The sequence below is a fragment of the Neomonachus schauinslandi genome, chromosome 6 (assembly GCF_002201575.2).
Source record: "Neomonachus schauinslandi chromosome 6, ASM220157v2, whole genome shotgun sequence".
Lineage (NCBI taxonomy): Eukaryota > Metazoa > Chordata > Mammalia > Carnivora > Phocidae > Neomonachus > Neomonachus schauinslandi.
The window spans coordinates 15,699,539-15,722,992 of NC_058408.1; the positions used below are offsets into that span (position 1 = coordinate 15,699,539).

Here is a 23,454-nt window from a genome sequence, read left to right on the forward strand (position 1 = left end):
AAAAATAAGAAATCTCAGCAGAGAAACAAACTAAAATGGAATTGAGAGTTAATTTTAGAGCTTAAAAGTCCTATATCTCAAACAAAAAACTCACTAGATGGGCTTAACTGCAGAGTGAATACTGAAGGAAACAGGTAAAAAACATTAAAGACAGATCAAAAAATTTATCCAAAGAATAAGGTATAAAGAAATGGAAAACAATAACAACAAAACAGTCTTCAGTGATCTCAAGGCCAATATCAAGTGATCTAATAGAAAACGAAAAAGAAAGAAAAAAGAAGAAAGAAGGAGAAAGAGATAAGCCTTGGAGTGGAGGGGGAAAGGGAAGGAGGGAGGGAGGAAGACAGAGAGACACATACACTGAGAACTCCCTTAGTTGTGCCAATCAAAAACGTCTCCAGACATTTCCACATGCCCCCTAGGGGATAATATTATCCCTGGTTGCAATCCTCTAATCTGGACTATATATAAAGAACTATTATAAATCAATAATAGGATGACAAATTCATAAAAAAAGAACAATGATAAAGACACTTCCCAAAGGAAATAATACAAATGGTCAATAAGCACATGAAAAGATGCTCAGTATCATTAATCAACAGGGAAATGTTAATTAAACCACCATTAAAATCACTGCATACTCATCCCATACACTGCTAGGAGAAACATAAAATAGTACAACTGCTTTGGAAACCAGTTTGTAAGTTTCTTAGAACACGAAGCATACACTTTTCATATGATCCAGAAATTCCACCGCTAGGTATTTACCTTGAGAAAACATGTCCAGAGAAAGACTTTTTCTTGAATTCATAACACCTCCGAATTGGAAATAAATCAAATGTCCATCAACACATAAACGGATAAACAAATTCTGGCATGCGAATTCAATGGAATATTACTCAGCAATAAAACGGAATGGAACACTGATACATACAACATATAGGGATGAATCTCAGAAACACTATGTTAAATGAAAGAAGCCAGACACAAAAGAATACATACTATGTAATTCCACTCCTGAAATTCCAGACAAGCGAAATCTAATCCATGATGACAAAAAACCTCAACTGTGTATATACAATGGGGTTTATGCTGAACACCTGCTTTCCTTTTGGAAATCTCGACTCTTAGTATGTGCTAGGCAGAGGGTGCCTATGTGACGAGCCTCCAGTAATAAACCTGGGCACCAAGTGTCTAATGAGCTTCTCCGGTAGCCATCACACAGGTATTGCTATAATTCATTGCTGGAGAAATTAAGCATGTCCTTTGAGACATCACTGGAAGAGAATTCTGGAAAGCTTACACCTGGTTTCCACTAGACTTCACGCCATGTGTCTTTTTGCTGATTCCGCTTTGTATGTTTTGGTTGTAATAAATCATAACTCTTTAAAGTAGCTCTTGCTGAATCCTGTGAGTCCTCGTAGCAAATCACTGAACCTGGAAGTGGTCTTAGGGACCCCTGAATTCAGAGGAGGGGTCCAGATTAGACAGATGAACATGCAAGTCACCTGCACACAGAATGCAAAGCCGTTAGAGTTGCTGACAGGATAAATACAGAGGAAAGATGAAATCCAAGAACTGAACTCTGGGGAACTCCAACATTTTGAAATCAGTCAAATGAGGAAGAACTATCAAAAGGAACTGAGAAGAAACAAAGAGGTAGAATAAAAATCCGATTACAAGGTATCCTGGAAGCCAAAGGAGGACAGTCTTCAAAAAGAATCATTAACTGTGTCGAATGTATCAAGTTGACAGACATCTCTGAAGTTTTAATAAGATGAAACTAGGACTTGATCATGGGATTTAGCAGAGTACAGACCACAGGTAATACTAACAAGAGTAGTTTTAGGAAGCGGTGGGGACAAAAAATGATTAGAGCAACTTCAAAAAAGAAAAGAAGAAGAGGACATAGAAACAAGATCAGGTAACTATCTTCTGCTTTAGGAAAACAGAAAAATGGAGCAAAAACTCGAAGAGACTGCAGGGTAGTCTTTGTGGTTATCTTAACACAGAATGTATGCTGGTGGAAATGATCCAAGGGAGTGAGAAGTTTTCACAGTGAAGGAGAGAGAAGAAACAGCTACTGGAACAATGGCCTTGCATAGATGAAAGCAAACAGGATCTAGTCTACAACTAAATACAAGGACTTGGCCTTAGATTAAAGCAGAGACAACTTAATCACAGTAACAAACGGGACAATAGAGTATATGAGCACAGATGCACAGATGGCCAGATAGGATCTGATTTTCTCCATTTTCTCAATGAGAATGACAAAGCACTGGAAGTCCAGAGAAAAGGAAAACAGCTGAAATAGTCATTTAGGAGAGTTACAGAACTGACAAGGATAATGCAATAGGATTTCTGGGTGGCTTTTAAAGGGCCACTTGAGGGTAGAAGTCATAAACTGAGACTAAGTACAGGTGTGTGTGTGTGTGTGTGTGCATTTCTTTTCCCTAGTCATGGTTAGTTATTCAGGTGGGAAGGTGGATTTGGCCAGGGTGAAAACAGCAAAGAGAATGGTGCAAAAAAATTGAGGCTCTGTGCTAGTGTGAATGTAATGACAGAATCTAAACCTGATAAAAAGGGAAGTGATAAGTGAAGATCCCAGTGGAGTTGGAGAACTTTTTGATCTGGGGAACTAGAGCTGATAACTTCGAAGGAATAAAGGACAGTGACGCTGAAAACTATACCAAGTACAAGTCCACATGGCATGAGATTTGAAATCTGGGGAGGTGGGGTGGGAACTTGGGAGAGAAGGGAAGGAAAGTGGTCTAGAACAATAATTCTCAAAGTGTGGTATGTGAATCTCTGTGGCTCTCTGTGGCTCTGAGACTCATTCTAGAAGTCTGAGAGGTCAAGACGATTTTATGTAATATTAAGGAATTATCTGCCTTTTTTGCTCTCCTTATCTCAAGAGCGTACAAGAGTCTTCCAGACACTACATGACATGATGGGGTCATCATTATGACAGTTAATAGAATCCATGTATTTATTCTTATGTTTTCTAGAACTGTCTATATTGGTAGCTTTAGGATATAACTAACTTTGTAAGTTTCCCCAAGACGAACTTAGTTTGTTCTAAATACTTCCACTATGTTCTTTTGGCTGTCTTCAGCGTTAGCTGCTATCATCTCTGTAACCTCATTAGTGTCCAATAAATTATTTTAAAATCCAAACTTACCTTGAGCCTACAAAGAAATACAATAAAGAAATAAGTACATATTGCTGTGTTTTGCAATATTACTATTGAAGATGCTCTGGAAACTTTCATAAATTTTTTTTTAAGATTTTACTTATGTATTTGAAAGAGAGAGAGAGCACAAGCAGGGGGAGCGGCAGGCAGAGGGAGAAGCAGGCTCCCCACTGAGCAGAGAGAGCAGAGAGCCCGATGCAGGGCTCGATGCGGGACTCGATCCCAGGACCCTGGGATCACGACCTGAGCCGAAGGCAGACGCTTCATCGACTGAGCCACCCAGCTGCCCCAACTTTCATAAATTTTTAAAATTTATCTGAAACTGTTTAAAATAGTTTATTCTAAAATAAATTTATTCTAATGTATTTTTCATCTACTTATTGATGATTTTTGGCTTCAAAGTGAAAAAACCAGAACACGTGCCTGCTCAACCCACAGGGGCACCATCGAAGCCTGATGGTGCTGACGAATAAATACATATGACCTGGAAGGGGGACTGGGCCAACACTGAGCCAAACAGGAAATAAATATTAGAAATAACAAAAATTATCTTCCCCTCAACTTTCTAGACGCTGATCACTTGCCTTATTGGTGCCTACGCAACAGGACGTTTTGAATACTATTGTCACGCCGGTCGTGGGTTCATGGAGGCCAAATATTCAGGGTTCAGAGAAAAAAAAATACTTTCGATGAAGATGTGAAAAAGTCTTTAAAAGCCAGAAACTGTTAGACAACCTCACGCTGGGACTGAAATAGGCACTGAAGCACCTTACGGGGTAAGTCACGGCACCGCCCTGGCTGGAGAGACGCGCGCAAGTCCTCCAAGGGGACGCGAGCCTCGGAGCCGTGACAGTGCGGAACGCGTGCTAGCGGCAAAGCCAGTGAAGGAACCCACCACGCTGCCACCTTCCCATTACACAGTAAGTCCCTGAAGTAAAGACGTGGCAGACATGAGACCTCGTCAGCAGGATGACGCGCAGATAAACACAGAGCTGTACCTGACCCTGGTATTTTGCTTCTATTAATCTGGCATCAGCACCAACCAATCATTAAAGATCTTTTGTGTGAATGTGTGGCCACAAACACATGTGGTGTTGAACTATTCAAAGCTTTTATGAATCTCATGCTTTACCCTAGAACAGCCGTGCTGACATGTGCACCGATGGAGCAAAGCAGTGTGGGTGAAAACGGCAGGCACGGGGCACAAAGGAAAGGCGGGGCACCAAACTGTCCCCAGTAATCACTCAATCCTGCTCTGCCACACACTCTCAAGGAAAGAAGAAAAGGCCAGTTTACCTTCAGAATGTCCTTGATGAAGCAACGTGTATAAAAATTTGTACTGACTAAATCTTAATTTACTAAACACTAAATACTGAATCTTAATTTATTATGTGTTCTTAATATTCTGTGTGACTAAGTACTATGAGTCAAGGAAAAGCATCTTCTTGAATGCTGGAGCTGAGAGCTAACCTAGCTGTTCTTTTCACAGAATACCATTTTTATTTGAAAGAATGACAAACTATTCTAATTCAGATTTGAGTATTTGGTAGACCTTCCTCAAAAGTGAACAAAGTAAGCTGGTTATTTCAATGATAAAAATTCAATGTTTCAAGTGAAAATTAGAATTTTGGAAAACTTCTATCTGCCATGATGAACGTGACGGTTTCCCAATACATAAGAGTTTAGGGATGTGATCGGTAGTTATAGCAGTAAGTGGGATTTGGGGGGTTTTTTTGGATAGTCTACAATGAAAGACATCAGCATTTGGAAGATCTACATAACTCAGTAAACCAACACTTTCCAAATGACCAATGCATGATGTCACAAAATCATGCATGCCTAAAAGACCCATTCAAAGTATAAAATAGACTGATGAATTTTAACAGAGTATGCAAGATTCACTGATATGATTTCAAATGTTTAGGACAGTAGCAAAAAAGAATATCCATGGTTATCTCAAAAGACTATAAAAATGTTTTTTCCAACTACGTATCTGCGTAAAGCCAAACTTTCTCCAGAAAGTTCAACCAAAAAACATAATGCAGCACATTAAATGCACAAACAGGCACCAGAACTCAATGAAATATTAAAGAGATTTACGAAACTGTAAACCAATGCCACTCTTCTCACAAATGTTTTTGGAAAACAAAGATATTTTTCATTAAAATATTAATCATGTCACTATGCAATGAGTTTATTATTGCTATTTTTAAACTAATATGTATTTATAAAAATTTCAGTCTTAATTCCCATTATGATAAGTAACAATAGATACCACGCAAAATCTCTTAAATAGTCCTGGATGACATTTTAAGAGTACAAAGTAGTTCTGAGATTAAAAGGTTTGAGAATTTCTGGTCTAGAAGCAACAAATGAGGAAAAGCAAGAAAGTTATTTACCTTATCTTCAGGCCCTGTAGTGTAAGGAACTGGAGAGAGCAGTCATCACTAACTGGGATCCAGGAAAAGCACATTCTCATAAAGCAGCCAAGTTTCAGCTAGAGCATATTGGTAAAAAGATTCTACCCTCTCTCCTAAAACACCAATTTTCCCCCCCTTTACCAGATCTTTCCTCTCATATTGAGTGGTCTTATTATCACTGAACCCTGGAAAGATATGTGGCAACTCTCCTAAGTAATAGTCCAGGTTAGTTCTTACAAAGATGGGCAATCCCTCTTAAACTTCAGAATATTACATATACCAGCAAAATGCAGCATAAACAAGGTTTTCCCTACCAATTTCACTTCCACTCCCTCCATCTTGGACACTCCATAAGATGATGCTACTCTCTGAAGCAACAGCGACCATTTTGTCTTTGTCTCCATGTGGACCTCCAACTACTTTTGCATTTAAAGCTACTCGCTCAATAGTCCAATCCAAATATGGGCTTGTAAACACTTGTTGCCATCCTGAAGATTCTTTGATTCTGTTATGAATGGAAACATAAGTTAGACTCAGCAGCAATTAAGCAAATAAAAAGGGATATAGCAAAAAAATTAATCACAGCTATATTTATTAAATATAAAATTTTGCCAATTCATGTCCTCTACAAAGCCAGAATGTCTTTCCTAAGCTATCTTATATTTACATATAGAGGACATATAAACCACTTAAAAAGAGACCAGAGTTCTGTATTGCTCCAAGGTAAAGTTCAGAAAAGTCCTTCAAATTTGAAAAAAGTTAACAGCTAAAAAAAAAAAAAAAAAAAAATTATATCTTTCACTTTTCTACATAGAAAAGTGCTACTATCATTATCTATGGATAGGAATGGTCAACAAAAATCAGAATTTTAGGATAATTATTATTCCTTTCAGTTAATTCAGTTAATTCATCAGTTATTCAGTTATTAACTGAAACTACCTACAATCAACCTATTATTTTTTGGTACTTCAGGTGATGGGGTGATAGGCTATCCAGGCAAACCAAGATAAAGGAGTAATATTGTATACCATTATGCATTCCAGTATCTTGGACAATCAAATGAACAAAATGTAGGGCTTTGGAAACGCTTAGATTTTAAAGGTTTCTTTCTAAATGAAAAAATTTCATAAGCCTATTCATTCCCCATAAATAAAGGGCTACCAGGGTTCAGATTTGCAGTTCAGTGAATATAAATGCTTTAATATTTAATTTCTGATAAACATACCGATAAATTTTTAATAATTTCTTCTGCCTTATCTGAATTTAAGTCTTTCAGACATGTATTCTGCATGATTATATAGCCAGCTTTCATACATTCAGAACTTAGAGTTAAGCAATCACAACAATGAATGACATAAATTTTAACTACGGAGTATCTATTTTTAAAGTTACACCAAACAAATATGCAAACAAAATTGTAAAGCTTTCATTTGCCTTACCTAAAAAGAATAAACACATATGAGGAAAACAAGTACTCATTTATATACTACCTGACATATTCATCACAAAAAACAAACTTCAGTATTCATAAATGATGGTTACCTGAAGACTTAAATGGAATCACTTTAGCTTCATTTTGTTTAAAAATGTATGCTAAAGTAATACAACCACAAGTCACAAATATATGCCATTTGGGGGCGCCTGGGTGGCTCAGTCGTTAAGCGTCTGCCTTCAGCTCAGGTCATGATCCCAGGGTCCTGGGATCGAGCCCCGCATCGGGCTCCCTGCTCAGCGGGAAGCCTGCTTCTCCCTCTCCCACTCCCTCTGCTTGTGTTCCCTCTCTCGCTGTGTCTCTCTGTCAAATAAATAAAATCTTTAAAAAAAAAAAAAAAAAATGCCATTTGGCCTCCTTATTAATTTCAATAACTAATGACTTCCTTAACTTCAAAGGAATACATAGAAATTGTGTAACTTCTTTTAAGAAAATGTACAATTTTTCCTAAGCATTATATATATATATATATATATATATATATATATATATATATATGTGGTCTGCAATTACCCACTTTGGCCACCAGATGGGATCATGTGTTATGACAGACAAATGGAAAAAATCATTTAATAAACTCTAAACATTTACAAACATTGAGATATCAAACAGTTTGGCAAAGTCCCTCTTAGGAACTGCCAAACTGGGCAAAGCAGGGACTGCCAGCACCTTAAGAATAATGACAATATGCTGCTATGTGGATGCAAACATACACCAGGCTCATAGCAGTGTTCAATAAAGAGATGCTGTGTTGATTTAATGAGGTGAATGATGTGATTTTGTGATCATTATTTTATAAATATAATAAAGCTGCATGTGATCTAATCTTTTACAGAGATCCTACTTCTAAGCTATCTTTTTAGAAATTAGGGTATTATAAAATAAAGAGATGCCAAAAAGAGTAAAAGAATCAGGACAACATATTTGAAAGTGATTCTAACAATTAGAAAATTTAACCCAATTGTTTTTAAGTTAAAATTAAATACAAAGATGAAAAAATATACATGCTTTATGATCTTCCATACAAGTAATACAAAACTGAAAATACATAAAACAAGACAGAATGACCTCTGAACAGCACTCCATCTCCTTACTCCTGCCCACTGAACCAACACTATGAAATCAGGAGAGCTATGCAAATAGATTATCTTCCACATTATAATCTTAAAGAAATATAATGGAGGAGTCATGCCCAACATTTTGAAACTTAATGCAAACATAGTGTATGTCAAATTGTATGGGAATAGATAATATATATCAGAAAAACAGAAGAGAGTCTAAAAGTAGATCCAAGTATGCATATAAATATAAAGCAAAATAAAGGAGGGCGTTCAAATTCAATGCAAAAGGATAATTTATGTGATAAATCATCAGAACATAATTAGCTAATACCCACTTGGAAGAAAAGAAAATAGATTCCTAAATCTCACACCATAAACTAAAAGTAAATTCTACAAAGATTAAACATCTAAAAAGAAATGCAAGCTCCAAGCGGGCAGCAATTTACAACTACTCTCTGGGGTGCCTTGCTGACAGCAGTCAGTTAGGCAACTGACTCTTGGTTTCGGCTCAGGTCATGATCTCAGGGTCATAGGGTCATAAGGTCAAGTCCCCTGTGGAGCTCCCTGCTCAGCATGCAGTCTCCTGGAGACTCCCATTAAGTGCTCACTCTCTCTGTCTCTCTCTCAAATAAATAAATAAATCTTAAAAAAAAAAAAAAAGGAAACAACTACTCTTCATTAATAAAGATAAATAAAAGTAAAGCCTGAGAATGTAGAAAATTAGTGAATCTAAGTGAGAACATACAGGGGTTCCAGGTACTATTTCATTTTTTAGGGTTTTAAGTTTATTAATATAAAAAGCTGTGGAAAAACTACTTGTGGAAAAGATTACACTACTGAAATAATTTGAATATTTCTTTTGAAATCTTTTTATTGCCACTGTGTTAAATGATTTAACTGTACCTAAGGAAATGTAACATATCCTCAATTGTTTTCCTTTGTCACTATGCATATTAGTCTGTCATCAATGACATCCAGTGAAAACAAAGGCCACGGTCAAAAGCAAATGCAAAGAATGGAAAATGTAACAACGTCCTTCTTTTTATATTTGTCACTCAGTGAGTAAATTTTGTGCAGTGCTGCATGTCTCTGTCTAGCAAGCAGCAATCTTTAGCACTGCTGAGCAATAATATAAGTTACACCTGGATAACTTATTATAATTGTTTCACAATTCCTCTGGAATTCCTTATCAATAAAAACATGTAGATAGTATTTGAGCAAATTAAAAAGTAAAGTCTAAAACAGTTTTCTCAATTTAGATCCATAAGTTAAGTTCAAAACACTTAAGGAAAAAAGAAAATCCTTCTTTCAAATCAGTCTTATTTCATATAAAAGTCATCCCCCAAAGAAATCACCCAAAGTCTTTTCCATAGGACTTGCTAATTAAAATAAAAACATAGAATGCGCTCAAAACGAAGTTTGCACTGAATCCCTACTGCAATGAAAATACAAAGCAGAGATCACCGTTACAAAAGGCTTTTTTACACACATGGCAAACCTACCATAAGTTTAGATTAAAAAAATATATCTGGGATTCTTTAAAATATATCTGTAAACTTTACAAGACATTTTAAATATTTTTAACCTATTGTGGCTATTTTTTATCTAAACTCAATAGTGACAAAATGTTTATACATTTTTATTTTCAGCAATTAAGTGGGATCATAGTCTAAGCTAGAATATCACAACCATTTATGTGCTTCTACACCATTCTCTGTCATCAGTAGCATTGTATATAGGGATTCTAAACTAAGAATCCTGCCCCTTCCCCAATTTAAAAAACAGAATCACTGGTCTACACTATTCCTCATTCTCTTTTAGTTTCTGAGAATGCAAGAATTAATAAAACCAAACTACCTCTGTGTAAGTCTCACACATTATAGGTATCAAACTATATCATTTTTGCCTACAACTGTCTTGCTTCACTACCTCACTCCCAACTATTTGGTAGTCATGACCAATGTAGTCTTACTACCCCCGAGTATAGAGTACAAAAGAATGAAATCATTCTAGACAGAAAATCACAGGGCTCACATTAATAATACTGCCTTATCATTTAATACGATAGTTATGTGATTCAAAGGCTATATATAACAAGCAAAAAGAAATAACTTCAAGATACCTCAGTTATATCACAGTTGATACCAAGTGGGAAATAGACAAAGGCTACCAGTAATATACTTACCAAAGTAGCTACAAAAATAAAAACAAACTAAATCTAGTCAAGAGAGAGGGAAGTGGGCAAAATATGCAGGAAAAAAATATGACTAGCAACTCTTAAGTTCATAAATATAAAATCACAATCATTAGAAACTATGCCCTCTCCACAAGCAAACAAGTAATAATTATACAGTACCTGTAACACACGGCAAAATGGGCATATGCAGCTACAATCCAGTTGTGATGGCCAGCGACTATTAGCACCTTTCGTGGATCCACAGGAAATCCTGTTGGTTTTAGAAAAAGAAATACTTTATGTTCTAAAAGCAGGGACTGGTAAACTATGGCCCATGGGCTGACTGTAGTCTTCTGCCTGTTTGGATAAATAAAGTTTTGCCGAAACACAGACATGCACATTTGTTCACATGCTGTCCTTGGCTGTCTCCACGCTGCCAGGGCAGAGCGGAACAGTTCTGACAGAGCCGAATGTTTCGGCTCTTTATGTTTCTTTACATAAAAGGTTTGCCAATCCCTTAAAGGTTGAGAGCAAACAGATCATCACACACTTTTTAAATAAAACTTACGTTCAATGAGACTTTTCAAGATATAAATGCTAAAAAGAAAGATGAGGCAAAGATTACATTTTTAAAACATAATTACTCAGTGTGACTCAGACTAAAAACATACGCATTTTTGTCTACTTCTGTTGTCTTTGCTTACCTAGCCGAACAGTCTCTTCTCCAGTTCCAGAGAGAGCAGGCTGGGTTCCATTTCCCCGAGCTTCACCTTCTGTGGAATTCAGTCCATTCCTAGAACCAGCAGAGGACCTAGTTGTGTTGTTTATTTTACGACTAGGAATACCTATGAAAAGAAATAATAAAATAAAATTATTTCTAAGTTCCACCTACCAAAAATTTAAAATTTCACACTATAACTAAGAGATACACAAATGTGAATTTCATCATCGCCAAAACATATCTTCCAATGTAGCAATTTTCTGCAAGTAATTTAATTACCATAAAAAACAAAATGAAAATGAATTAAATTCTTTCAACAGATTTCTGATATTTATCATGTCATATCTGATAAGTAAAATTAAGATTTATCGTATTATATTCCATTTCTATCTAGCTCTAGGTTACGGAAATCAATCATTAATTCAGTCAGTCTACTACCAGTGTTTCCATTTACAGTACAGCTGCTTTGTGTGAGGTACAACTTACTTATGGGAGGTTCTCTACAGCTTATTGTCAAATGTCTTTTATTTGACAGGGAGTCCTTTTTGGAAGGAAAATCTTGCTCAGAAGCCCACCTTAACACAGGTTAAGGCAGAACTCTTCTAACTGACCGAGATGGGGGACGACACACGCTTCCCCTGCCTCTCTCCTGGACACTGACCGATTTCTGCAGAGCTCCCGGGCTTCTACAGAAAGGACAACTGACTGACAACTAGTGCTCTAACATCGGGGTTGGCAAACTATGGGCCACGGCTGATTATGTCTAAATAAAGCTGTACTGGTCGCATCCATTCATTTCCGTGTAGGGTGTATGGCAAAACTGAGTGGTTGCCACACAGATCTCATAGTTCACAGCCTGTCTGGCCTTTTACAGAAAAGACAAAGTCTGGCACACCCCTGGTCTAATGTACAGTATGACTTCTGTTAAAATTAAAGTTTGCAACATTTCCCGTCTATTTATATGTGAGAAACTCAATAATCAAAACAGAAATTTTCCTATATATATGTTTCTACTCGCAGAGTGATAAAAAACATTTTTTAAAGACTAAATAAAGTAGAAGTACCTGGTGGAGGCAAGTAACCGTGAAAAAGGACACTGCCACAAGATGAGCGCTCCAATTCTTCACATAAGAGAAGCCTTCTTACTAAAAACATGTCAAAGCAAACTTGTCAAAAGTACATGCAAACAGAAAAACAGTACTCCATTTTTATTTTCTCTAGTTAAAGAGGGTAAGGAAAGAAGAGGGAAATGTTTAAGTTAAATCAGTTGACATCTATTTACTATGAAAAACCACAAAAAGTAAGCACACTGAACTAGTCCATCAAAAAATAGGACCTGGTATAAAATATACTTCATTAGGCAAGTTTGCTACACGAAAGGTCAAATCATAAATACAAAATATCAGGACAACACATACCTAATGGAGTGATTCCATAAAATTCTGCTTCATGCCTGAGAACATTAATACTCACTCCCCTACAAAAAAAAACCAAATAAATGATATATATCCTCTAGCAGCGGCAACTTGGATTATCTGAAGCAGAAGGAAAAAGTACTAGTTCTTAATGTGAACAAAGTTATAAGGCTTTAAAACTTAATTTTCTCCTAACATCTTTAGTCGTTTTAAAAGGTCTAAATAAAAAAACTGCATGCCAACAAAAACATTTCCTTACTTAAAAACCATTCCTATGTAGATGAATTGGGTGACTGAGAGATTAGGGCTTCGAAGGGCTAGTATAAGTAAATTATCAAGAAATACGTAACAAGGCAAACGAGTAGAAAGCTTTCTTATATGGCATTAATTGCTTTTCTATTTTCATAATAATTATATCTAACATATCTTAAACTCCCCAATTACATGGTAAAGCTCCCTACAAGCATGATCTACTTCTATTTTTTGTATACCTCACAGGTGCTTGTATATAATGATTATGTAATAACTATTTGCTGAACAAAGAAATTCAGATAAATGATTCTTTTCTCATTAGAACAAAAATAAAAGCAAAACACAAAGTAAAAGCGTGGGGGGAAGACTAGCCTTAGAAAGGGCAGGGCTAACCAGAAGATTATAGTACAGTTAAATAATATGAAAACATGGGCGCCTGGGTGGCTCAGCCGTTCAGCGTCTGCCTTCGGCTCGGGTCATGATCCCGGGGTCCTGGGATCGAGCCCCGCATTGGGCTCCAGCTCAGCGGGAAGCCTGCTCCTCCCTCTCCCGCTCCCCCTGCTTGTGTTCCTGTTCTCGCTGTCTCTCTCTGTCATATAAATAAAAATAAAATCTTTAAAAAATAAATAAATAAATAAAAAATAAAAAAAAAATAATATGAAAACAAAGAGTAAAAAGAACAGAAGATTAAGAGTTTACAATACTAATGATTCATTTTAGGTGTCAGTTATAATTTGTCCTTACTTAAGAAATATTGCCTGGGCAAAAATAAGAGTGGGCATCACTACAGATCTCATGGAAATTAAAAGGACAATAAAGGAATACTATGAATAATTCTATTCCCACAAATTTGGTAACCTAGATGAAATGGACCTGGACCAATTCCTTGAAAGACACAATTTGCCAAAACTCATGCAAAAAAAAAAAAAAAACAATCTGAGTAGGCCTATATCTACTAAAGGAACTTAATCAATAATTAATAATCTTCCAAAACAGGAAGCAACACACCCAGAAGGATTCACTTGTGAATTCTACCAAACATTTAAGGAAGAAATCACACCAATTCTCTATAATCTCTTTCAGAAGAAAGAAACAACGGAATACTTACTAACTCATTTTATGAGGCCAGCATTACCCTAATACCAAAACCAAAAACATTACAAGGGAACTACAGACTAGTATCTCTCATGAACACTGATGCAAAAATTCTCAACAATGCCATAAGGCAAGAAAGTGAAATAAAGGTACACAGAGTGGAACGGGAAGACATACAATGGTTATTCAGAGATGACATATCATCTATGTAGAAAATCCAAAAGAATAGACAAAAATCTCTTGGAACTAACAGATGATTACAGTAAGGTTGTAGGATACAAGGTTAGTATAAAAAAGTCAATTGCTATGTACCAATAATGAACAATGGAATTTAAAATTAAGAACACAATACCATTTACATTAGCACCAAAAAAAAAAAATTAAATACTTAGGTATAAATCTAACAAAAAATATGTAAGATCCATACGAAGCAAACTACGTAACTCTAATGAACAAAATCAAAGAACTATAAATGGAAAGGTATTCCATGTTCATGGATTGGAAGACTCAGTATTGTTAAGATGTCGGTTCCTCCCAACTTCATCTAAAATTCAATTAAATCCTAATCAAAACTCTAGCAAGCTATTTTATGGATAACAACAAACTGATTCTACAGTTTATATGGAGAGTTAAAAGACCCAATAGGAGAATAAAGTTGGAGGACTGCCAGTACCCAACTACAAGATTTACCATAAAGCTACAGTAATTAAAACAGTGTGGTATTGGTGAAAGAAAAGACAATCTGAAAAGTCAACACACTGTATTATTCCAATATATGACATTCTGGAAAAGGCAAAATTATGGAGATAATAAAAAGATCAATGGTTGCACGGAGTGGGGATCAACAGGCAGAGCACAAAAGATTTTTAGGATAGTGAAAATACTTTGCACGATATTAAAATGATGGACATGGGTCATTATACACTTGTCTAAACCCACAGAATGCACAACACCTCGAGTTAACTATATAATGTAAACTATGAGTTTTGTGTGGTTATGATGTGTCACTGGAGGTTCATCCTTAATTAAAAAAAAAAAAACAATGTACCATTCTGGTGAGTGGTGTTGACAGCGGGGGAGGCTATGCATGTGTGGGAGCAGGAGGTATATGGGAGGTCTCTGGATCTTACTCTCAATTTTGTTGTAAACCTAATACTGCTCCAAAACAAAGTCTTTAAAGAAAAAAAAAATCCCTGTGTTTAATAAACACCTGTAACTGCAATGTTAAATTGCTTTTATTTGTCAAATTAGTTGTGACTGGTTTAACACAAAAATAGTTAAACCTTTCCTATTCTATTTCAAAACCATCTGTGTTAACAGTACAGTTGTACTGCATAATTACAAGGTGGCTCAGGACACAACAGTTCTTGAGGAACTCCAATCTCCTGAGGACAAGAAAACAAATATGGTAATTGTAACAGTGTGATAAGGGCAACACAAGAATTTTATGGAAGGTAGAGAATTAGAACACAGTATTTTTAAAATTCCTTCCCATCTTCTTTTGAAAGGTACTACTCAGAAAATTTTAATTTGCTAGGCCTCTTTAAGTGAAATAAGGCAGCAATTTATAAGTAGAACACTCAATAAATACGGATATTTAATTCTAACTAGTTCTGCCTTTCCTGAGTTATCTAATTGTGGATTAATCAACAAGGACAATTTACTAGAAGTAAATTTAGGCTTCTTTAATCAAATGCTAGGGGTCAAAATAATTTTACTCAAGAAGTAAGTAGTTAGTAACGTATTTGCCACCTCCACCTAGACCAAGAAAACAAACAAAAAGCTCCAACGAACTCTTTCATTCAATCAATAAATATCTACTGAAAAGCTACTATATACACTGCAAACAAACTAGACCAAAAACTTGTTGCCGCTTTTAAGGAGTTCATATTCCAGTGAATATAAGCCAAAAATTATATAGTATTATAAAGAAGCAGGTCAAATAAACAACCAGATCACTGAAGAAGTCAGGATTAAGCCAAGACCAGAAAGGGGTAAAACTATCAAAGCAAGAGAAATTAAGCAGGGGCAAGATCACAGAGAGCCTTAAGAAACAATAAAGTCCAAAATCTCTAGCCATTAATCAAAGAACATATTAAATAAGAGTTTTAAGCAGAGTAGCAACCAGATGAGATTTATATTTTGATAAGGTAATGTTGGCTACAGTGTGGAAAACCAATTGGAAGAATGGAGAACTGAAGGCAGGAAACTCATTAGGAAACTGCTGGGAGTAGTCTAGAGGAAGAGAGAGGATAGGTTGGTGGCCTCCATCTGTGAGTTTAATCCGGAGGAAACTTTCAATCAAAAGTAATTTGGGGTCGGGCTGGGGGGGACCTTCCTATCCACAAAATATACCCAAAGTACATACCTATCAATAAGAATTGACTTTAAAGGGATGCGATTCTTACCGTAAGTCTAGTTCTTTTGTCCGAAGAAAATTCAAAATGGGTGCAAATGCTGCTGGATCTCGATCAATAAATATCTGTAAATGAAGAATTGTTTTATTTTCAAATTAAAAATAAACTGACATTAATATGTGTAACACAAACTTAGGGAACAAACACTAAATTATTTAAATATTATATTTACTTGATTCCACTCTTAAATTTGAATGTTTCTAAAATTGGCATGCAGTTTTAACTGTGTGCATTTAATGCAGTATTGTCTCCCCACCCCAAAAACCTATTATTATATTGATAATATTTTAATTTGTAGGAAAAATGGCATCTATTTATTGATATCTTTGGTAAAAACACCCAAGGGAAAATTTTTATCTGAAATATACTAGAATTCAGTAAATATTTTGAGAACATCATGCACAAATAATACCTTCTTACATTATTATTAATTATTGCTGACAGTGATTGTGACTTACATAACTTGTGATTCATACGTGAATCATTAAAACAATGTACTTTTATAATAGAGGGGTAATCAAGAAAAGTAAGTATTGCACATTACTGTCAAAACTGGAAAAGAGGGGCACCTTGCGGGCTCAGTCATTTATGTGTCTGCCTTTGGCTCAGATCGTGATCTCGGGGTCCTGGGATCGAGCCCCTTGTGGGACTCCCTGCTCAGCGGGGAGTCTGCTTCTCCCTCTGCCCCACCCCCACTCCTGCTCTCTCTCTCTTTCAAATAAATAAAATCTTAAAAAAAAAAAAAAAAAACTGGAAAAGTATACTATTGTCCTAACACCTCTACATCCTATTATCTCAATTTCCTCAAAAGCTAGGGATGGCAGATGATGACATTTCTTAAAACCACAAAATACATACCAAGAAAATAAAATGCTGTAGAAAATATGAAATCTATAACTGATAACTTTCTAGAGGAATGTATACCAACCCTATTTTGAATTAATTATAAAACTGAATACCTTTTAAAGCTTAGGTTAGTCAACTAGACGGGAATGGTAGCTTACAGTAAAGCTCTTTATACTAGTATTATGTTTATACAATCAATGAGGCTGTTCTAGCTTCATAAATTCTTGCTTTTGTTTTCATTAGAACCAATGCGAAGTTGAAGAAACACCACAGATCAGTGGAGATCTTATTACTGATATCTTTTTTAGGATCTCATATGGACACACCTGCTTTTGCTGTCTTATTTCATCTGTAAATCCCATCACAGCAAATAAATACCTTTGGCCAGTGCGTTGCCTCCAACAGAAAGCTTTCTTTCGGTTTTAGGAGTACTAGCCATTTACTTTACATACAATGTTGCACACATTATAACTGCTTTTTTTTTTTTTTTAAGATTTTATTTTTATTTATTTGACAGAGAGAGACACAGCGAGAGAGGGAACACAAGCAGGGGGAGTGGGAGAGGGAGAAGCAGGCTTCCCGCCGAGCAGGGAGCCCGATGCGGGGCTCGATCCCAGGACCCTGGGATCGTGACCTGAGCTGAAGGCAGACGCTTAACGACTGAGCCACCCAGGTGCCCCTATAACTGCTTTTTAAATGTATAAACCAGTATTTTTGTACTAAAACCTAACAGTTCTTTCCTTCCCTCATTTCGCCATTGCTGTACAAGTTCTTCAGGTTTTTCTACAACATAAAGAAATTGTAGGACTTTACTAATTTACAATATCTTACCATTCTCACTCAATATCAAAATATTTTAGTATTTATATTCATCTATTTATTGTTAAAATTTTAAGTACTGATTAAAAGTATTTCCTCTCCTGACAGTGTAAGCTCATATCCTCGAATCCCTCTAATCATAAATATTTAAATTGCTATATTCAGTATTCCACTTAGAGTTCCCTTCTATTAACTATAGAAAAACTACATACAACAAGAAATAAAACACTTTTTAAGTACATATTTGTCACTTTCACTTAGTGGTTATTAAAAGATTAGCTTTCCTGTGTTTTCTTAGAGTCCCTATATAATAAGGGTCAAGCATTATAAGCATTAGTTGATTCAATTTAGAAACATATATCAACATATTATACTCACAGCACCAGTTTCATCTCGAAGTGTTGAAATTCTTCCACTCAGCAAACTAGAGGACATGAACAACAATCCAGAGTTAGTTCTTAAAATCTGAGTATGAATAAAATGCACAAATTCTTTACCAAATATCAAAGACCAATACAAATGAATCATCCTATCTCCAAAGTAAAATAAAAATTTTTTAATTCTATTTTAAGAGTTAAGATTTTTTATCCAAGAAAAACATTAATTTAACTGGAAAAAGGAAATTTTTATTACTTTAATGATCAAGTTTTTAAAAAATGGTATTAAAGAATTACATGAAATACCTGGAAAAAAAAGAATCTGGAATCCACATAAGAGTTTGTCTTGAGGTACTAAATCTGCAATGAAAAATTATCTGTTATTATAGATGAGGACATGATCTGAAATTTCAATATTCGTTAACCTGCTTTAATATGCTGGCTAATAATTTACAAGTTGTTGCACAGCTATAGCTCTATCAATATTGTACATTTATTATTTTAAAATTTTGCCTCTTTCAATTCAGAGTTAAGATTATTCAAAAGCTCTCAACAAAATCAAATAATTAACTCACTGGCATATACTGCTTCTTAAAACACTACTTTCCAGCATGCCCATCTCCTGAAGAATCAATAAGCCCATCACAACAAACCCGAACTTCTCAATATACCATTCAAAATTATCTTTGGGTCCGTTTCATCTCTCCAACACGAATGTTTTCTCATCTAATAAGACAATACTTCAATGCCCCTGGACAATTCGTGCTTACTACCATTTCGGTATCTTTATCTCCACTTGAGCAACCTCCTCATGTCCAATAATCCAAATTCCATCCATTTTCTTGATACCACTCAGGTTTTACCTTCTCCTTAAAGGCTTTTCCAAACAGTCTATCCTATATTATCTTTTTGAGCTTCTGTTGCATTCATTCATTCAAAAACCACTCAGTAAATATCTCATTGTTCTGAGGTTAACTGCCATTTGATCAAGTCCAAATTGTCTTATTACCAATTTTGGAGGGAACTTTATCCCAGCCTACTGTAACAAACTACCTACGCAGTTTTTTACTCTCTGTTGCCATCACCATGTGTCCTCACACAGAAGAGAGCCTAAGAGATCTCTGTGTTTCTCCACATTCACTATCTAGCATTATTATATGACTGCTTTAAAACAGTCCCTGTGCCCATTAACCAGATCAAGAAAGGATCCAAGTAGTTTATTCAAGAAACCATGGCAAACTTTCCCAAGTGTGTATCTTAGCAGAATCGTAAGAAAAACTGGGGAACAGATTACAACAGTCAAAGGAAACTGACTTGGCCAAATAAATAAAAGCCAAGTCCAGTAAATGGCAAACTGAAGGATACAAGGATCCACTGCCAAAAAAAAAAAAAAAATCACTGTGTTCTGGAGGGTATCAAATTAATTCCAAATAAGGTCATTATAATTTATGATCTTTCACGTTTACTAATTATTCAGCAAACTGTTTGCCAGATAACTCAAATTTTGAGTTACTTAGAAAATTACGCAGGTCTGCTTAAAGTTGTATTAGCAATTTCAATTAAAATCAGCAGTTTGGGGTAGGTTTAATAATTTGAAATCTCTGGGCAAAGGGATTGGATCCTCACCCCCACCAATTTTTTTTCTTTTTTCAAACAGGAGGAAGACAAATGGGAAAAAACAAAAAACAAAAAAAACCCCACAGACCTTTAAAACTAAGTTCCAAGTGTGACTTCATAAAAATGATAACATTTAAAATTACATATGACAAGCATAATTTTCTGCAATGAAAGCCTTTTTTACTGTTTTTTATCTTATACCCAGTGTGCCAAGAAGATGCCATAAAGATGCCATAAAGACACACACACACACACACACACACACAAACACTGGAATATTACTCAGCCATCAAAAAAATGAAATCTTGCCATTTGCAATGATGTGGATGGAACTAGAGGAGGATATTATGCTAAGAGAAATAAGTCAGAGAAAGACTATTATCATATGATCTCACACATATGTCGAATTTAAGAAACAAAACAGAGGATCATCAGGGAAGAAAGGAAAAAATAAAACAAGAGGAAACCAGAGGGAGAAAAAACAAGAGAGACTCTTAATCAGGAAACTGAGGGTTGCTGGAGGGGAGAAGGGTGGAGGGTTGGGGTAACTGGGTTTTGAACAGTAAGGAGGATATGTGATGTAATGAGCACTGGGTATTATATAAGACTGATGAATAACTGACCTGTACCTCTGAAACCAATAAGACACTATATGTTAATTAGCTGAATTAAAATAGTTAAAAAAATAAATAAAAATGAAAGTCAAAAAAAGGGGGGGGCAATGTCCAATCCGGTCTCAGCAAAAATGTCACTAAAGATATTAGCATATTATACTTCTTGTCATTTGCCTCCTTCTAAATTAATTTGGAAGGAAATTAAAATTATTTATTCTGCAATATTACTATGTCACCAACCCTTGCATTTCCGATTTATTATTTCAAATTCCTTTATCAATCCTGTAAGGTTGGTACTATTATTGTCACTTTACATTTTATGAAAACTAAGCACTAAAAAATAATTTGGCCTAGGTTGCTGAGCTAGTTAGAGGTAAAGCATGGGAGCCAGAACCCCTATCTGCATGATTCCAAAGTTCTTTGTAAGTCCCCCACTAGCTGGTCAGAGACCTCTCACATGAGGCCTCAAATCACACTCATTCGTAACAGAATTAATCCCAAATTGAGTCATATTAGGTTTCTTTCACTAGTTTTTTTTTTTTTTTTTAAAAAACGCTAACTCAAAATAAAACCGCATTTTCTCCTTTCCCCAATCCCCCCAAAGTATTAAAAAAAAAATAAAAAAAACTTTGCTTTTTTTTAAATTTCTTTTTTTTTTTTCAATTTTTTTTCCCCCCCCCCCGGGGGGGGGGGGGGGGGGGGAGTTGTCAGACAAGACAATGGCGATGACACACACCTTACCTTAGCATGTACTTCTCTGCTCACAGTATGCTCTCCTGATTTTTACTCTATCAGAGCCTACTTCCATTCTAAGCCACAGGTGGTTCTCCCAGTGGCAATTCCTCAACTTTAATGACAAGGAAATCAGGACTTTTTTTTCCTTTACAATGATTTAAGTGACTGTGTTAATATGTCTGTACAACATATAGATGCCTTCTGGACACCTCCTAGCTCTAAAACACTCCCAGAGTCTATGATTCAAAGTAACTCAAGAAAATATTCTCAGAATACCTGGAGTTGGATTTTCTCTTTTTCTATAGGCCATGTCATTACTTATTTCATAAACTATGTTATCCTAGCAAATTTAAAGTTTGTGGTGTTTTTACTTAATTTCTCATTCCTAACAACTTTCATGTCTTCTAAATTGTTCAATCTAATAATACATTGACCTAATTTTGTATTCTTTGCTAATATCGCTTAGAAAACCTTAGATCCTGTTATGATCTAGTTCCATACACAGTGAAACAAAATAAAATGTTCAAGCTCCAAGATGGCTGCCTTTTATGATTTAAAAATGTAAACTGAATTCTACAGTCATGAACAAGAATTCACTCATTACACCACCCACTTTCAATATACAGTAAATAACAATACATTTAATTTTTATCATAATAGTGTTATGTCCTTTAGAATGCCTGGAAAGAAGATATCCACAATCTATAGCAATTAGGAACCAGTACAGGGATTTTAAATGACTATAGTGCTACTCCTCAGCATTAACATACACTGAAGGCCAACTCTTGTGGGGTATTCCATTTTTGCAACCGGAAGTTACCAAACCTGCAAATTTTTCATGTGATTTTTAGGGAAAAAAATCCATTTCTTACATTAGGAGACATAAATCTTCTCCAAAGGACCGGTATCTATGTAACGCCAATAATGTAGTATATCTTACACTGTTAAACAGTTCTGTTTCGGGGAATGAGGGAAAAGAATAGGGAAAGAATGAAGAATTACTGTTTCTTGTGTTGAATTCTCTAGCACACCAAGAAAATGATTAAATACTTAGGATTAAAACACGATACATTTTATTCCTACGGTTCACTCCACTGCTGCTGTCTTGCATTTTAAAAGATATTAAAGTTTTAGACGTTGAAACCCTTTCATATTCTCGAGCACTTCATCGTTCATCTCCTACCAAGCTTTAAACTCAACCACCCCTTCCTTCCAGCAGAGCTGGCAAAGTCCCATTTCTAAGAAGAGTGACTCAGAGCCATAGCAAATCCACAAAAAATTATTTTCCCCCCAACAAGCTTAATAAAAGGCACAGACAGGGAGTGGAAAGCCAGAGAGAGGATAAAGAGGTTTCAGTCTGTCTACTCTGAGTGTGCCACACTGTGCCAAGGCTTTCCAGAACTATTAAAACTGCAGTTCCTGGACCCATTGCCCTGCAAGTTGAACAGATCGTTTCAAAGCCATGCACCCAGAAACTATGAAAATGAACAACGTACTGCGAATCTATGCACTCCATCCACCGAAATCCTTCGAGATTACAAACACTCCTTAATTAGGAAGGGAAAAGAGCACTGCACTTTCTTACCCCAGCGAACCGACACCTTGACCGAAAAGAGAGAAGGCAGGTTCATCTGCAAGAGCCAAACCACAAGGCCGGGCTTCTACAAAGTAAATTCCTCAAATAGGCTGTAAGGTTAGGTAAGGATGGCTTTTTAAAGTTCCTCCTAGCCTGAGAGCTTAGAAAGGGGGAGGGACAAAGGTTGGCATTCTAGGAAGGCAGGCACTTGGGCACATGGGCCCGGCTCGCGCTAATTCCAGAGGCCCTCCTGCCTCTCCCTTCCCGGAGCAGATACTCCAGTTCGAGATCCGCCGACATTCTTCCCGCCGGGAGGGCCCCCCGCGCTCCCCACCTGGCTCGGCTCCCACCTTCGCCCTGGTCCCCGCGACACCCGGCCCCCGTCGCCCCCCTGCAGGCCGCCCGCGGCATCCCGGCTCCGAGCCCCTTCTCCGCCGACTCACCTGGTCCCCCCCACGTTCAGCTGCACGATCTCGCCGCTGCCGGCCGCCGCCGCGGCGAAGCTGCCGCAGTGCCCTCCCGCCATCTCCGGCGGCTCCGGGCGCGCACGCCGCCCGCCCTCCCCGGCCGGGGCCGTCGAGCCCGCGGCGTGAGCCCGAGGCGGCGGCGGCGGCGGCGGCGGCGGCGG

General features: G+C 36.6%; 1 protein-coding gene across 4 annotated transcripts in view; it reads right to left on the reverse strand.

Annotated features, from left to right (window-relative positions):
- KCTD3 (potassium channel tetramerization domain containing 3) overlaps nt 1-23,430 on the reverse strand; it is a 49,831-nt gene extending 26,401 nt beyond the window's left edge. Inside the window, exons 1-9 of one of the 4 annotated variants that reach the window (XM_044915902.1) lie at nt 23,270-23,430; nt 18,591-18,644; nt 18,286-18,331; nt 16,234-16,307; nt 12,482-12,540; nt 12,128-12,208; nt 11,047-11,187; nt 10,523-10,613; nt 5,928-6,118 (exon numbers count right to left, since the gene is read on the reverse strand). In XM_044915902.1, the coding sequence (XP_044771837.1) occupies nt 5,928-6,118; nt 10,523-10,613; nt 11,047-11,187; nt 12,128-12,208; nt 12,482-12,540; nt 16,234-16,307; nt 18,286-18,331; nt 18,591-18,644; nt 23,270-23,352 (820 nt within the window). In that variant the 5' untranslated portion in view covers nt 23,353-23,430. Of the gene's footprint in view, nt 1-5,927; nt 6,119-10,522; nt 10,614-11,046; nt 11,188-12,127; nt 12,219-12,481; nt 12,541-16,233; nt 16,308-18,285; nt 18,332-18,590; nt 18,645-23,269 lie in introns of those variants that run through there. The other 3 variants (XM_044915900.1, XM_044915901.1, XM_021698408.2) reach the window with 3 other exon arrangements.
- Between the last annotated feature and the right edge of the window lie 24 nt (nt 23,431-23,454).